Source organism: Coregonus lavaretus (assembly GCF_964263955.1).
Source record: "Coregonus lavaretus genome assembly, contig: HAP1_SCAFFOLD_5195, whole genome shotgun sequence".
Taxonomy (NCBI): domain Eukaryota; kingdom Metazoa; phylum Chordata; class Actinopteri; order Salmoniformes; family Salmonidae; genus Coregonus; species Coregonus lavaretus.
In genome coordinates this window covers 16,280-30,994 of record NW_028166307.1, presented here as the reverse complement: position 1 = coordinate 30,994, position 14,715 = coordinate 16,280, and the positions used below count along the sequence as shown (strand labels likewise).

General features: G+C 39.7%; 1 protein-coding gene across 1 annotated transcript in view; it reads right to left on the bottom strand.

Moving 5' to 3' along the window:
• LOC311114885 (serine/threonine-protein kinase D2-like) overlaps positions 1-14,715 on the bottom strand; it is a 29,166-nt gene continuing 14,451 nt past the window's right edge. Inside the window, exons 13-16 of the mRNA XM_084190112.1 lie at positions 4,531-4,629; positions 2,098-2,365; positions 1,866-1,951; positions 1-1,656 (exon numbers count right to left, since the gene is read on the bottom strand). Of these exons, the coding sequence (XP_084046238.1) occupies positions 1,435-1,656; positions 1,866-1,951; positions 2,098-2,365; positions 4,531-4,629 (675 nt within the window). The 3' untranslated portion in view covers positions 1-1,434. The remainder of the gene's footprint in view (positions 1,657-1,865; positions 1,952-2,097; positions 2,366-4,530; positions 4,630-14,715) is intronic.

Below are 14,715 nucleotides of genomic sequence, written 5' to 3'. Positions count from 1 at the left end.
GTATGTCAAGGTTTGTACTGATGTTATATATAAATGCTGGGATCTTCCATAGGTTTACATTCTCCAAGCATACATTGATTACACTACATAAAGATATGGTTATACATGTACATAATATTCCTTCATAACTATGCTTTTCTTCTAGACAAATCTACTTCACATGGACATCCAACATGTTGACATGCTAGGTTCATAGTCAGTAATCAATATCATAGCCCTCCTCCCATACATTAAAATTGACTCCAGAGATGGGCAGTTCATTGTCTTTCTACTATAACTAAAAGAGCAATAGCATTTTCCCCACTGTCCATTGGTGTTTAATGGTGTCCATGACAAACTATTCAGAAAATGTCCACATTGCCTTCATTGTAACAGTGTATGTCTACAGGTCTAGGACACCCTCGAATCACCATCACCAATTCACAATTAGCACTTCCGATGATGAGCAGTCTTCAGTCTTAACTAATAAGTAATTATCAATAATGGTGTTGCACCAACTAGGACAGTATCAGAGGACAGATTAAAGGTGCAATCTTTGATTGCTACATCTATCTCTGGCTTTGTTTTCTTTGTTGTCGTTTGAACAGCAGATTTCCTCTGAAACGATGACAGCCCACTAGCACTGGTCTGTTGCCTACAGTTATAAGCCCTTTATCTACCACTTACAGGTACTAAATGACTCCTTTGTCTCCATTAAACTCTTTCCGGTCTGCAGCAAACAGGTCTGCCAGTACAGGCAGGGCGCTTCCAGTCATCACATTCAATGAAAATAAAATAAAAAGGAACGGTTCATAAGGTTTTGTTTATGGGTGGATGTAAGTCATGCATAAGTGGATTGATCGAGGCCTTAATGTTCTCTCTCTCTCTCTCTCTCTCTCTCTCTCTCTCTCTCTCTCTCTCTCTCTCTCTCTCTCTCTCTCTCTCTCTCTCTCTCTCTCTCTCTCTCTCTCTCTCTCTCTCTCTCTCTCTCTCTCTCTCTCTCTCTCTCTCTCTCTCTCTCTCTCTCTCTCTCTCTGTGACAATAAGCATGGGATTCCTGTGCTTCCCCGGGTTTCTGAGATACACATCCCCTGACACCACTGGATACAGTACAGCATGTCCGTGTGGGATACAGAAGAGCAGTCTCTTACACTCAAAGAGTTCATGGGTTGAAGAGCTAAGCTGGACCGATGAGAGAGGGGTCAAGGATGGGGTCTGGAGATTGGACAGGCTTGGGCCAGAGTGGACACCATTAGTAGACGGATAGGAGCGGGATCATCGCTATAGAAGGCGCTGTTCTACAGCTAAACCTCCAAGCCTCACCCTCCCCACTCTCCAGACCTCCATCCATCCAGCCAGCCCCTCTCTCTCTCTACTCGCTCCCCACACTCCCCTCCTCTTCCCTGGGTCAGTCTGAGTCCCTTGGGCCCTCGTGGGTCCTGGTTCTGCTGGTTCTCAGAGTATGCTGACCCTCTCGGTGAGCCCCTGCATGTCTGCGTCCTCCCTGGCCTCATCGTCAGACCCGAGCGCAGGCAAAGGGGGCACCAGGTGGGCCGGATAGGGAAGTGTGTGTTCGCGGGCAAACATCTGCCAGCGGCAGTCGTCACTCTCATGGGTGATGTAGCGCTCACCCAGCTTGGTCTCCAGCTCCCTCAGATCCAACCATGTCTGGTAGTCCTGGAGAGGAGAGGAGGGAGGGAGGGAGGGTTGATGGGAGGAGGGGGAAGAAGAGAAGAGCATGGAAGGAGGGAAGAGGATGAGATGAGAGGTTTGAGGATGGAGAGAAACATGAGAAATAAGTCAGTTAGGGGGCCTTGTGTCTCTGGTGTCTCCACTGTAGGTAATGGACTTTTGTATAGCTGCCGTGCTTCTGTTGACTAGCGTACCTGTAGATAGGAGTGACTGAGGCTCTTGTCCACGCTGTAGCGTTTCCTCATCTTCACCTGGAGCAGGTTGTTGATCAGGTCAGTGGCTGAAGAGGAACACAGGCACACAGGTGAGAACAGTATGTGAACTGTACGTGTATGTCATAATAATATGGACATTTAGATATACTTACCCATGATTGAGTAAGACACTTGCATTTGTCATGCATGAGTACAAGTGTGTGTGTCTTACCGTCAGGTGAAATCTGTTTCCAGGGGTTAGGTGGGTACATGAAGGCAGCGTTGTGGATCTGGTCGTTGATGTCCTCGTCCTCGTTGAAGGGGAAGGTGCCACTGAGGCTGACGTACATGATGACTCCTACAGACCACATGTCCAGGGAGCGGTTATAACCCTGGTTGAGCAGCACCTCTGGGGCAAGGTAGGCTGGGGTGCCCACCACCGAACGCCTGAACGACTTCTCACCAATTATACGGGCAAAGCCAAAGTCACACAGCTTCACCTAGAGAGAGAGAGAGAGAGAGAGAGAGAGAGAGAGAGAGAGAGAGAGAGAGAGAGAGAGAGAGAGAGAGAGAGAGAGAGAGAGAGAGAGAGAGAGAGAGACTACGTCATAGGGCCTGCTTCCTCTTGACCAGCTCCAGTGTTCTGATGTTAGCTATGACATGTTACAGTATGTAAGTTCCAGCATCATGGCCTACTCTCCTCTCTTCTACTAAATGAGTAACACTATCCCATAACCCCATCATCACTTTGACATGCCTAGTAAATAAGTTGAACATACCTCTGCCACGCCCTGTATGGGAGAGGTCACCACCTGGCTTTTATAGATGACCCAGATATACCAACTCCCTTACTAACATTACCAGCATGCTGCATTGGATGCCACCATCAAGCCATCCTATTTCATAGGACTACATACTGTATATGCCAACTGTTTTATACATGATCCTGGGTCTTGTTGTGGTGCTGGGTGAAGAGATCATGTCCCAGGTCTGTTGACCCGTGCCCTGTAACATGTATAGTGCTGCTGACCTGAACCAGACTATATTAACTATTCAGGATCCCAGGGCTGTCCAAACAACCACTAGCTTCTCTTAGGTGACTTTGACTGACGCTATCATAACTGCCAGAGCACTTTCTTGGAAGCAGTGTGTGTGTGTGTGACAGGGGTATAGTGTTACCCCTGTGTCTTTTTCAATGTGGTCTGTCTGTATGTAACAGGGCATCACTGGTCACTGGCCATGTCCGTAACTCTCAGATCTGGTGTGTTAATCCAGGATAGCAAATGGGCACAGTGTGTGTGTGTTGTGCCAGACTATTTTGAGTTGTTCCCATCAGCAGGCTTGGCTGTGCTGTTGTTATGCCTGATTCGGTATGAGATGGAGTTGTCTATTATCTATCCTGTTGCCTAGTCACTTTACTCCTACCTATAGTATATGTACATAGCTACCTCAATTACCTCGTACCCCTGCAAATCAACTCAGTTCTGGTACTCTCTATATTATATTGTATTATATACAGTGGGGTCTGAAATGATTGATTTCTCCAAGACATGCTAACCTCTCACCATTACCAATAACAGGGGAGGTTAGCATGTCTTAGAGGTATGATCTTTGACCCTCAAACTTTCTCACCCATCATTATTCACGATTAATTCAGGATTATCTGCAATTATGGTAGCATCCACATGAATGTAGAAGTGTTTAGAAACATATTCTATTCTTATTTACCATTAATTTATATTGGGCACAAAATAATCTGAAAACACAACCAAAAAACAAACTGCAAATGCATCCAGAAAGTTCGTAGAGTCACAAGCTTGATGTATTCATTGTATGCCAGGAACATGAGACCTAATACTAAACGTTTGATTACTTTATTTATAAGAATCTTTAGGGGTGTCAATAATTTTTACCCCTACCTTTCTCAGAAAAAAAGTATTACTTGTTAAACAAAATCTATTTCTCTAAGCAATTGTATTAGTATAAAATAATGTACTTTACCCATTTTGTTGAGTATACAATAAATATAGCACAGTATTTGAATTATTTATTTAATATAGTCATTATTGTTCATCTTTATCAATGGTGTCAATCATTTCGGAGCCCACTGTATGTGTGTGTATGTTTACCATGTGACCACCATGGTTTTCTCAGAATAATGAGTGTGTGTGTGTGAGAGCCACACACACAACAGGAAACGGTTAATTCCCCCCCTTACCCCTAACTATAGAGAGAGAGATATAAAGATATATATAGAGAGATATATATAGAGAGAGAGATAGAGAGATATTTAGAGAGAGATATAGAGAAAGATATATATATATATATATATATATATAGAGAGAGAGAGAGAGAGAGAGAGAGAGAGAGAGAGAGAGAGATATAGAGAGAGAGATATAAAGATATATATAGAGAGAGATATAGATATATAGATATAGAGAGATATAGAGATATATATAGAGAGATATATATATATAGAGAGATATAGATATATATATATATAGAGAGAGGGAGAGAGAGGGGGGAGAGAGGAGAGAGAGAGAGAGAGAGAGAGAGAGAGAGAGAGAGAGAGAGAGAGAGAGAGAGAGAGAGAGAGAGATCTCTACATTAGCTTTGACGTGGAGAGTCATGGTGTGTGTGATAGTGTCATAACAGTTGTATGTACCTGGGGGAAGGGCTCGGCAGAGGCCAGCAGGACATTCTCAGGCTTCAGGTCACAGTGGACGATGTTCTTAAAGTGTAGGTGCCTCAGGGCTGCCAGAATCTACACACACAAACAGGATATGGCTTAGACTCTCTGGGCTGTAACAGGAAACCAAACCCCAGAAAAACAAACGCTTCGGAGGTACATTGTATGTGTTATGTAGTGAGTGAGAAACAACAGAACATGAAACGGGAACCGCCAAACCCTCAAGCAAATATGACATTTCAATGATTTGTGTGTAGGTTTATTTTCATGACGTGAGAACACACAGCGGTTATCAAACAGATCTGTTGTCTGATAAACTTTATAACTGTAGGAAACACACACAAACACACCCAGCTAAGTTTATCAAAAGGTGGCGTAAAAAATCCAAAACATTATCAAACACATACAGATTACTTTTTCTTTCAATATATTTCAAATGCATTTCAAATTTGCGTGTTTGCTTAAATGCATGTAATGCCTGACAATATTCCAGAAATACAGTTGAAGTCGGAGGTTTCCATACACCTTAGCCAAATACATTTAAACCGTTTTTCACAATTCCTGACATTTAATCCTAGTAAAAATTCCCTCTCTTAGGTCAGTTAGGATCACCACTTTATTTTAAGAATGTGAAATGTCAGAATAATAGTAGAGAGAATCATTTATTTCAGCTTTTATTTATTTCATCACATTTCCAGTGAGTCAGAAGTTACTCAATTAGTATGGTACCATTGCCTTTCAATTTTTTAACTTGGGTCAAACGTTTCGGGTAGCCTTCCACAAGCTTCCCACAATAAGTTGGGTGAATTTTGGCCCATTCCACCTGACAGAGCTGGTGTAACTGAGTCAGGTTCGTAGGCCTCCTTGCTCGCACACGCTTTTTCAGTTTTGCACACAAATGTTATATATAGGACTGAGGTCAGGGCTTTGGGTTGGCCACTCCAATACCTTGACTTTGTTGTCCTTAAGCCATTTTGCCACAACTTTGGACGTATGCTTGGGGTCATTGTCCATTTGGAAGACCCATTTGTGACCAAAGCTTTAACTTCCTGACTGATGTATTGCTTCAATATATCCACATAATTTTCCTTCCTCATGATGCCATCTATTTTGTGAAGTGCACCAGTCCCTCCTGCAGCAAAGCACCCCCACAGCATGATGCTGCCACCCCCGTGCTTCACTGTTGGGATGATGTTCTTCGGCTTGCAAGCGCCCCCCTTTTTCCTCCAAACATAACGATGGTCATTATGGCCAAACAGTTCTATTTTTGTTTCATCAGACCAGAGGACATTTCTCCAAAAAGTATGATCTTTGTCCCCATGTGCAGTTGCAAACCGTAGTCTGGCTTTTTTATGGCTGTTTTGGAGCAGTGGCTTCTTCCTTGCTGAGCGGCCTTTCAGGTTATGTCGATATAGGACTCGTTTTACTGTGGATATAGATACTTTTGTACCTGTTTCCTCCAGCATCTTCACAAGGTCCTTTGCTGTTGTTCTGGGATTGATTTGTACTTTTCGCACCAAATTACGTTCATCTCTAGGAGACAGAACGTGTCTCCTTCCTGAGCGGTATGACGGCTGCATGGTCCCATGGTGTTTATACTTGCATACTATTGTTTGTACAGATGAACGTGGTACCTTCAGGCATTTGGAAATTGCTCCCAATGATGAACCAGACTTGTCAAGGTCTACAATTGTTTTCTGAGGTCTTGGCTGATTTCTTTTGATTTTCCCATGATGTCAAGCAAAGAGGCACTGAGTTTGAAGGTAGACCTTGAAATACATCCACAGGTACACCTCCAATTGACTCAAATGATGTCAATTAGCCTTTCAGAAGCTTCTAAAGCCATGACATCATTTTCTGGAATTTTCCAAGCAGTTTAAAGTCACAGTCAACTTAGTGTATTTAAACTTCTGACCCACTGGAATTGTGATCCAGTGAATTATAAGTAAAATAATCTGTCTGTAAACAATTGTTGGAAAAATTACTTGTGTCATGCACAAAGTAGATGTCCTAACCGACTTGCCAAAACTATAGTTTGTTAACAAGACATTTGTGGAGTGGTTGAAAAACGAGTTTTAATGACTCCAACCTAAGTGTATGTAAACTTCCGACTTCAACTGTACACATGGACTTTGTGTTGTTGATATGTGGTAGTGGAGTAGGGGCCTGAGGGCACACAGTGTGTTGTGAAATCTGTTATGAACGTGTTGTAATGTTTTTAAAATTGTATAACTGCCTTAATATTGCCGGACCCAAAGAAGAGTAGCTGATGCCTTGGCAGCAGCTAATGGGGATCCATAATAAATACAAATACAAATACAATGGAGTGATTTCTGACGAGAATTCCTCATATAATCTAACATTGTGCATAAGTCCCTTTTCAAAGACTCAAAGGCTTCCTTTGCGATGTCACACTATGTATATGGCTCTAGTCTACAGGGTGGCTAGAGGGGTTACTAATTCAGCTTCTTATATTACTCTTTACGTATCAGTAGTTAGGTAAGCATTTCACGGTAATGTCTACACCTGTTGTATTCGGTGCATGTGGCAAATCAAATTTGATTTGATTTGATTTGATTCCATCCAATTGGTGACAGATTTCATGTGAATATTCTAAAACCCGCATTTTCCTACCAGAGATTTGTTTCCATCAAATTGACTTGTTGCAGATAAAAGGCTGTCTGTGATGACGTAGTGCACATACAAATACATTTTGTGGTTAAATTCCCATGTACCGAATAAAAATAAATAAAGTTTTAAAAAATAACAAAATTAAGTTAAATGGTTTTCTCACAAAAATATTGCGTTATATATCGTTATATAGCGTTATATAGCGAGTCTGCCCACTCTGGTATTGGCACATGCGCTCTAGCCAACAGCGCTATCTGCTGTTGGCTAGAGAGCACGTACATTGAGTATACCAAACATTAGGAACGCCTTCCTAATATCGAGCTGCCAAAGTGAGTTGCCAAAGTGGCCAAACTAAGTTGATCTTATTCGGGCAATGGGCGCAGCCATCTCTGACTTTTTTATTGATTTAATATTTAAAACATACAATATACTTGCAGTGAAGACGCTCAACAACTACATCACATTAGTAATCTAACAGACTCCCATCCAGAGCGACACACAGAAGCAACCAGGGTTAACTTTGACTTTGCTTATTTGCGTCTTATAATTAATGGCATTCTGGGATTAGGGAGTTTTCGCTTGTCAAACATAAACAAACATGGCTCCATCATAAAGAATTTAGCCGCTGTTAGCTTAGCTGACACGCATCTCTTTTCTAAACAATATTACATTTCTCCCTTGTGCTCACCAGAGATGAGGTACATTGTAAACAAGTCTAGCTGTTAGGTCGCTAACTAATGTTTCGTTTTTTTGTCAGCGCAAACTGTTATTTAGACTGGTTTATGGAATGAGTTTGGCTGTGGATGTGTTCCGTGTGATGCTTGGATGATGAAGTTTGCATTTATCTTTTACGATGAAGTTTGCATTTATCTTTTACAATAAAAGGTGAAATTGAGGAATAGAGTTATTGATATGAGGTTTTCATAGTGTTGTGGACCAGGTTAGAGTTAGTAGATAAGTGGCTTGGTGCCACAGAGTCTACATTCCAGTATGTCATAGGAGATTACTGATGTTTATGGTAGCATGATTGATGGATAGGATATACTGACTTTGGGTAAAGGGTAATAACATCAAAGAAGGGAGTGCCCACTGAGGGTTACCAGATGTTCGTGAAGAAACGTGTAACAGAGTGTATATAAGCTGAGAGGATGTCTTTGTTCTGGAGTTTGAAATGGCAAGAGGCAGAGCCATGTCTTTTGTTATAACGAACCATGGTACCTATTAAATACTTATATGAACTCCCCATCAAAAGTGTCTAAGTATATCCTTACATCCTACCCTCTGTAGCTCAGCTGGTAGAGCACAGCGCTTGTAACGCCAAGGTAGTGGGTTCGATCCCCGGGACCACCCATACACAAAAAAATTAAATAAAAAATGTATGCACGCATGACTGTAAGTCATTTTGGATAAAAGCGTCTGCTAAATGGCATATTATTATTATTATTATTATATACTTGATACCCGAGAAACTCATCATAACAGTTGTGAAGACCTTTATTTTCCATCAGTACCAAACATTGTTTAGATGCTTTTCAGACAACAATGCTGTTTAGAAGCGTTTGTTGCATCATACATTCTGTTGCTACTGTTCCAATCACATATTTGCGATGGTACGCTGCAGGGACAAATATGTGATCATATGCGTCAAAAGGTTGAGCGTGAAAACCCAGCAGCGTTGCAGTTCTTGACACAAACCGGTGTGCCTGGCACTTACTACCATACCCCGTTCAAAGGCAATTAAATATTTTGTCTTGCCCCTTCACCCTCTGAATGGCACACATACACAAGCCATGTTTCAATTGTGTCAAGGCTTAAAAATCCTTCTTTAACCTGTGTCCTCCCCTTCATCTACACTGACTGAAGTGGATTTAACAAGTGAAATAAATAAGGGATCATAGCTTTCACCTGGATTCACCTGGTCAGAGTATATGTCATGGAAAGAGCAGGTGTTCTTAATGTACTCAGTGTATAGACTACAATAATGATGAGATTATTATGGACGAAAGAGCATGATTTTGTTTTATTTTTCAAACGGCTGCCAAGCATCGATTATTTTGTCAACAGAATAAGACAATATGTAACTTTTTGGGTGACCCGAACCAAATTCACATAGAAATGTGAGATCTGTCATTCTCATTGAAAGCAAGTTTAAGAAGTAGTAGATCTGTTCTATGTGTGCTATGTCTATGCTTCTCGTTCTTAAGTTTCGTTTTTGCATCTTTTACTTTCAGTTTTGTACACCAACTTCAAACAGCTGAAAATACAATATTTTGTGTTATGGAAAATATATTTCACAGCGGTTTAGATGGTACAATGATTCTCTACACTAGACTACTTGTTTTGTCACATAAACTGAAATTAGGCAAACTATTAGAATTTTAGCAACCAGATTTCTGCATAGTGCACCTTTAACATTCTGTCATAAAGAGCACATGTTCAACTTAATAAAAAACCTGTTTTTCCATCTGAAGAGATAAAAAAAATTACTAAAGTAAGTATTTATTTTATTTTATTAATCAGTTAAATAATAGATCTCGGGCACTTTATTTATTCTTTAAATTTGTTTTTATCGAGTCAAACAAAATCTATACATTGTACAACCAGTGGCAACTGGTTGAGCACCACCTGTTTAGAAATAATATATATATATATATATATATAATTTTTGTATGTTCTCTATAGTTATGTACTTCAAAATGTATCAATTGACCAATTCGGCACATTTGGGCAGACTTGATACAAAATAGTCCAGTATTGCAATGCTTCACTGGATCAATCTGAAACTTTGCACACACACTGCTGCCATCTATTGGCCAACATCTAAATTGCGCCTAAACTTCAATATTATATTGTGGCCTTTCTCTTGCATTTCAAAGATGATGAAAAAATAAAAAAAATATAAATCATGTTTTTTTGTTTGTATTATCTTTTACCAGATCTAATGTGTTATATTCTCCTACATTAATTTCACATTTCCACAAACTTCAAAGTGTTTCCTTTCAAATGGTATCAATAATATGCATATCCTTGCTTCAGGTCCTGAGCTACAGGCAGTTAGATTTGGGTATGTCATTTTAGGCAAAAATTGAAAGAAAGGGTCCGATCCTTAAGAGTTTAACTCAAGGATTTTTGTAAAAAATTTTTTTACATTGTTTGCAAACTGATATGTGACACAAATTAATGCCAAAATAACATGCAAAACAGGCACAAAAAAAGTATATATACATACATATATATGTATATATATATACTTTTTAGTTTCGCCTAAAATGACATATCCAAATCTAACTGCCTGTAGCTCAGGACCTGAAGCAAGGATATGTATATTCTTGATACCATTTGAAAGGAAACACTTTGAAGTTTGTGGAAATGTGAAATTAATGTAGGAGAATATAACACATTAGATCTGGTAAAAGATAATACTAACAAAAAAAACATGTGTTTTCTTTTTTTTCATCATCTTTGAAATGCAAGAGAAAGGCCACAATATAATATTGCAATTTAGGCGCAATTTAGATTTTGGCCAATAGATGGCAGCAGTGTGTGTGCAAAGTTTCAGATTGATCCAGTGAAGCATTGCAATATATACCGGACTATTTTGTATCAAGTCTGCCGAAATGTGTCGAATTGGTCAATTGATACATTTTGAAGTACATACCTATAGAGAACATACAAAACTGATATGGTAATACAAAATGTAAGTTTACACACTCCCAGGAATGTCATATATGATGGTTCATTAGCTTATACACTAACTTTCACACATCTAGATGGCGGGGTGGGTGTGAAGCCAGAGACAGCAAGGGTTCAAACTGTAGAACCCAGTTCCTACATTTGAATATACAAATATTTTAATAAACAAAACTATGCTACATTTTATCTCTGGGACCCTCAGGATGACAAATCAGGGCAAGATTACTGAATGTAAGTACATTATTTACCTTCAGAGGTGAATGTATCAAACCAGTTGCCTTAACAAGTTTTTTTTTGTTGTGCACTCTCCTCAAACAATAGCATGGTATTTTTTCACTGTAATAGCTATTGTAAATTGGACAGTGCAGTTAGATTAACAAGAATGTAAGCTTTCTGCCAATATAAGACATGTCTATGTCCTGGAAAGTTTGCTGTTACTTACAACAGTCATGCTAATCACATTAGCGCACGTTAGCCGATCCCATAGAGGTTAATAAAGCCGCATACGAACACGGTCTCCTTCTTGAGTAAGGCAGCTACAAAATGCAGGTGTTTCAGCCTAGCTCAGTGCTTTCTGTGGTGGAGGGGCAGCCAGCAAAAATACAGAGCGTAGGCATTGGTAATCTTCTCTAGTTGCGCCGTGATTGACTCAGTGTTCTGTCACTCATGGGGACCCTAGGTCACTGCCGAATCTACAGGGAGAGCTAGGCAGTTCAAGACCCCTTGGGTGTTGCCATAGATTTACATTAGAAATGCCCGTCCAAGAAGGCTCGAGGTCATTAACCACAAATAAAATAATGTCAAATTACAGCTAGCTTTGATTGGACTGATCATGTCAACATAATACTTTCACAATCTTAGCTTGCAAGCTAGACAAGCAGTCATCATCATGAATCACATCGACAATATACTGGCAAAACCTTTTCAATCCTTGTCGTATGAAGAGAAACTATGGATAAAACGTATCGGTGCTCATCGGCCATTGGACATAAACATTACACAACAAGTTGGAAATCGCAATTTCAACAATAAGTGGTTTGGAAGGAATCAATGGCTAACTGCAAGCATTGCAAAGCTTCCCCTGCCTCCTATTCGGTGGAGAGGGTGTGTGATCCAAGTCTGGGTTTAAGGATTTAAAACATGTGTGTGAAAGGGTATTTTTTCCAAGCTTAAAAGGATAAACATTCACACGCAACAGCAAAGGTTGAATACATTGGCCATGCTGTCAATCCAGCATGACTTCTGCCGCGTTCAAAACAACTGGAAACTCGGAACTGGGAAATCTCAGACTTCAGTGCATTCAACTCGGAAAAAGACTATCGGACTGGGAAAATACGTTATGAAAGGTCATCCAACTCAGAATTCCAAGTCGGGAACTCAAGCCTCTTTCTAGAGCTCCAACCTGAAGATCACTGACGTCATTGGTTCATTTCTAGCTTGTTAGCTAGCTAGCTAATGTTAAGTTAGCTGGCTAGCCAGTTCAAATAATGACCATATCATATAGCTGACAACGTCTTAACATTAGCTAATTTGAATTCATTATTACAGAAAAGAACTCACAACAAGATCCTTATTTACAAGTTAATGACAAGCTGATTACAGAAAATAGCTTACGGTTGTGAGTGTGACGAAGTAAAAGCAGGGCATTCTATCTGATAATTTTAGAACTCGGACACTGTCTCTTTGGCCTAACATTATATCCTAATTGGATTTTGGTGCAGGTCATGTTGATCTTCACATTGCCGTCTCTGGTAAACACACACTATATCAAATAAAATCTAAGGGTATTTGTCACATGCACAGGATACAGAAGGTGTAAACAGTACAGTGAAATGGTTACTTGCATGGTGGAGTCTTTTGTTTAGCTAGCTAGCTAGCTAAACAATTAACCATAATCCCAACTCATAATGTTACTACACTGCATGAATCTGCAGGTAGCTAAAGTTAACCAACTAGGTTCTATGTTAGCTAGCTAGCTAACATTAGGCTATAACTAGCAATGCAAATGGCTCTGAGATATGAATAATATTACTACAGAGATCATACACGTAACGTTAGCTAGCGAGCCCACCAGCAATGTTAGCTAGCGAGCCCAAGCGTGCTACAAGGCAGACCAATCCGAACTAATCTCTTGGCATGTTCAGCCCATCCATTATTTCAGCCAATCATGCCTAGTGGGAAGGTTCCTGACTTTTTCCGTGGCTAAACCAACTAGGCTGGTAATAAAACAAAAATTGTATTTACAGATGGCATACACGTTTGTTATTAAGGCACATGAAAGTTGACATGTTCCAGAAGGCATTTCTGCCCAAAAATTCATTTTGATAAAAAATAAATGTTTACGTTCAATTGCCTCTCCTGTGAAGTAATGACGTGCGACATACGCCTAGTTTCCTGAAACGAGTCACATATTGTCTATAAAAGTGGATTGTATTTTCATTCCTTTTTAGACCACATAGGCCTAATAAATTAATAACATGTTGTGTAGTGGCTTTACTGGCATGCATCTAAAAAAAAAAAATTGTGAGTTTGCCCCACCAAGATTTAAATGCTAAAATCGCCACTGCGTAAAACTCCAATATGTCAAAGTGTAGGTCTAGGTCTTGTGCTTCCAATGAGTGTATTATTCGGTTCTACAGTGGATGGTTAGCGGTGTTATGGTGTGTTCGTAACCAAGTGGGTAGTGGGGATTTACCACATCTGGGAAAGATCCACTTGAATGGCCCTCCAACTGGTAATTACTAGTTAAATCAGCCATGAATCCCCTTGTGACAAGGGGGAATGGAAGCTTGTTGTTTGCAACAGGGAAGGGCAATTAAATGCAAAATGAAATTGTTAAAACATTTCTAGCCTGTCTATCTATGGGTAACAAGGTTGACGTGTTATGCTCGACCCACTCAGTTTTTCACCACAAAACACCAGAAAATTGCCAAAAAGAGTAGAACCAGCTCAGCTGCTTTTACACTATGATTTGACTATTAGATGTTCAATGTTTCTTTTGAAATAAATATTTAAAAAGGAATAGATTCACCATATTAAAACGAGAGTTCAGTTCACATCACAGGGTTGACCTTAAAATTAGTGACAGTAAATGAATCACTAATCACATTAAATAAATAATAATCTTCAGAAATATCTTTGTCAAAACCACAAAATAACTAAGGCTTTACAAGTAAAGCTATGCAAGTAAAGTCATTCCGTATTTTAAAAAAACATCACGACAGCTGCAATGGAAACAGGAAGTTCCGATACAATTTTATAAATGCTTACAGATAATTTGTTTGTTCGACATTGTGGGATCTTTTCGTATCTGTAAAATTAATTATGCAAGAAATCATATCAAAGTCAACTTGGAGTCACGCAATGATATGGTGTGTGATCCTCCCACTACGACTCGGGAAACCATACAGTTTATTAGGCTCCAGATTAAATACATTTTGAGGGGGTGGTGAAAGTGCTCGGTGATGCGCTTGATGCTCCTTTCCAATAAATATTGAGGGCCTTATTCTGGTGACATGATGATCGCTCTTATCCATAATAATCTCATCATGTAGAATAGCCTACATGCACAGCCTACCCGCTATGTACAGTGGGGAAAAAAGTATTTAGTCAGCCACTAATTGTGCAAGTTCTCCCACTTAAAAAGATGAGAGAGGCCTGTAATTTTCATCATAGGTACACGTCAACTGTGACAGACAAATTGAGAAAAAAAAATCAGAAAATCACATTGTAGGATTTTTAATGAATTTATTTGCAAATTATGGTGGAAAATAAGTATTTGGTCAATAACAAAAGTTTCTCAATACTTTGTTATATACCCTTTGTTGGCAATGACAC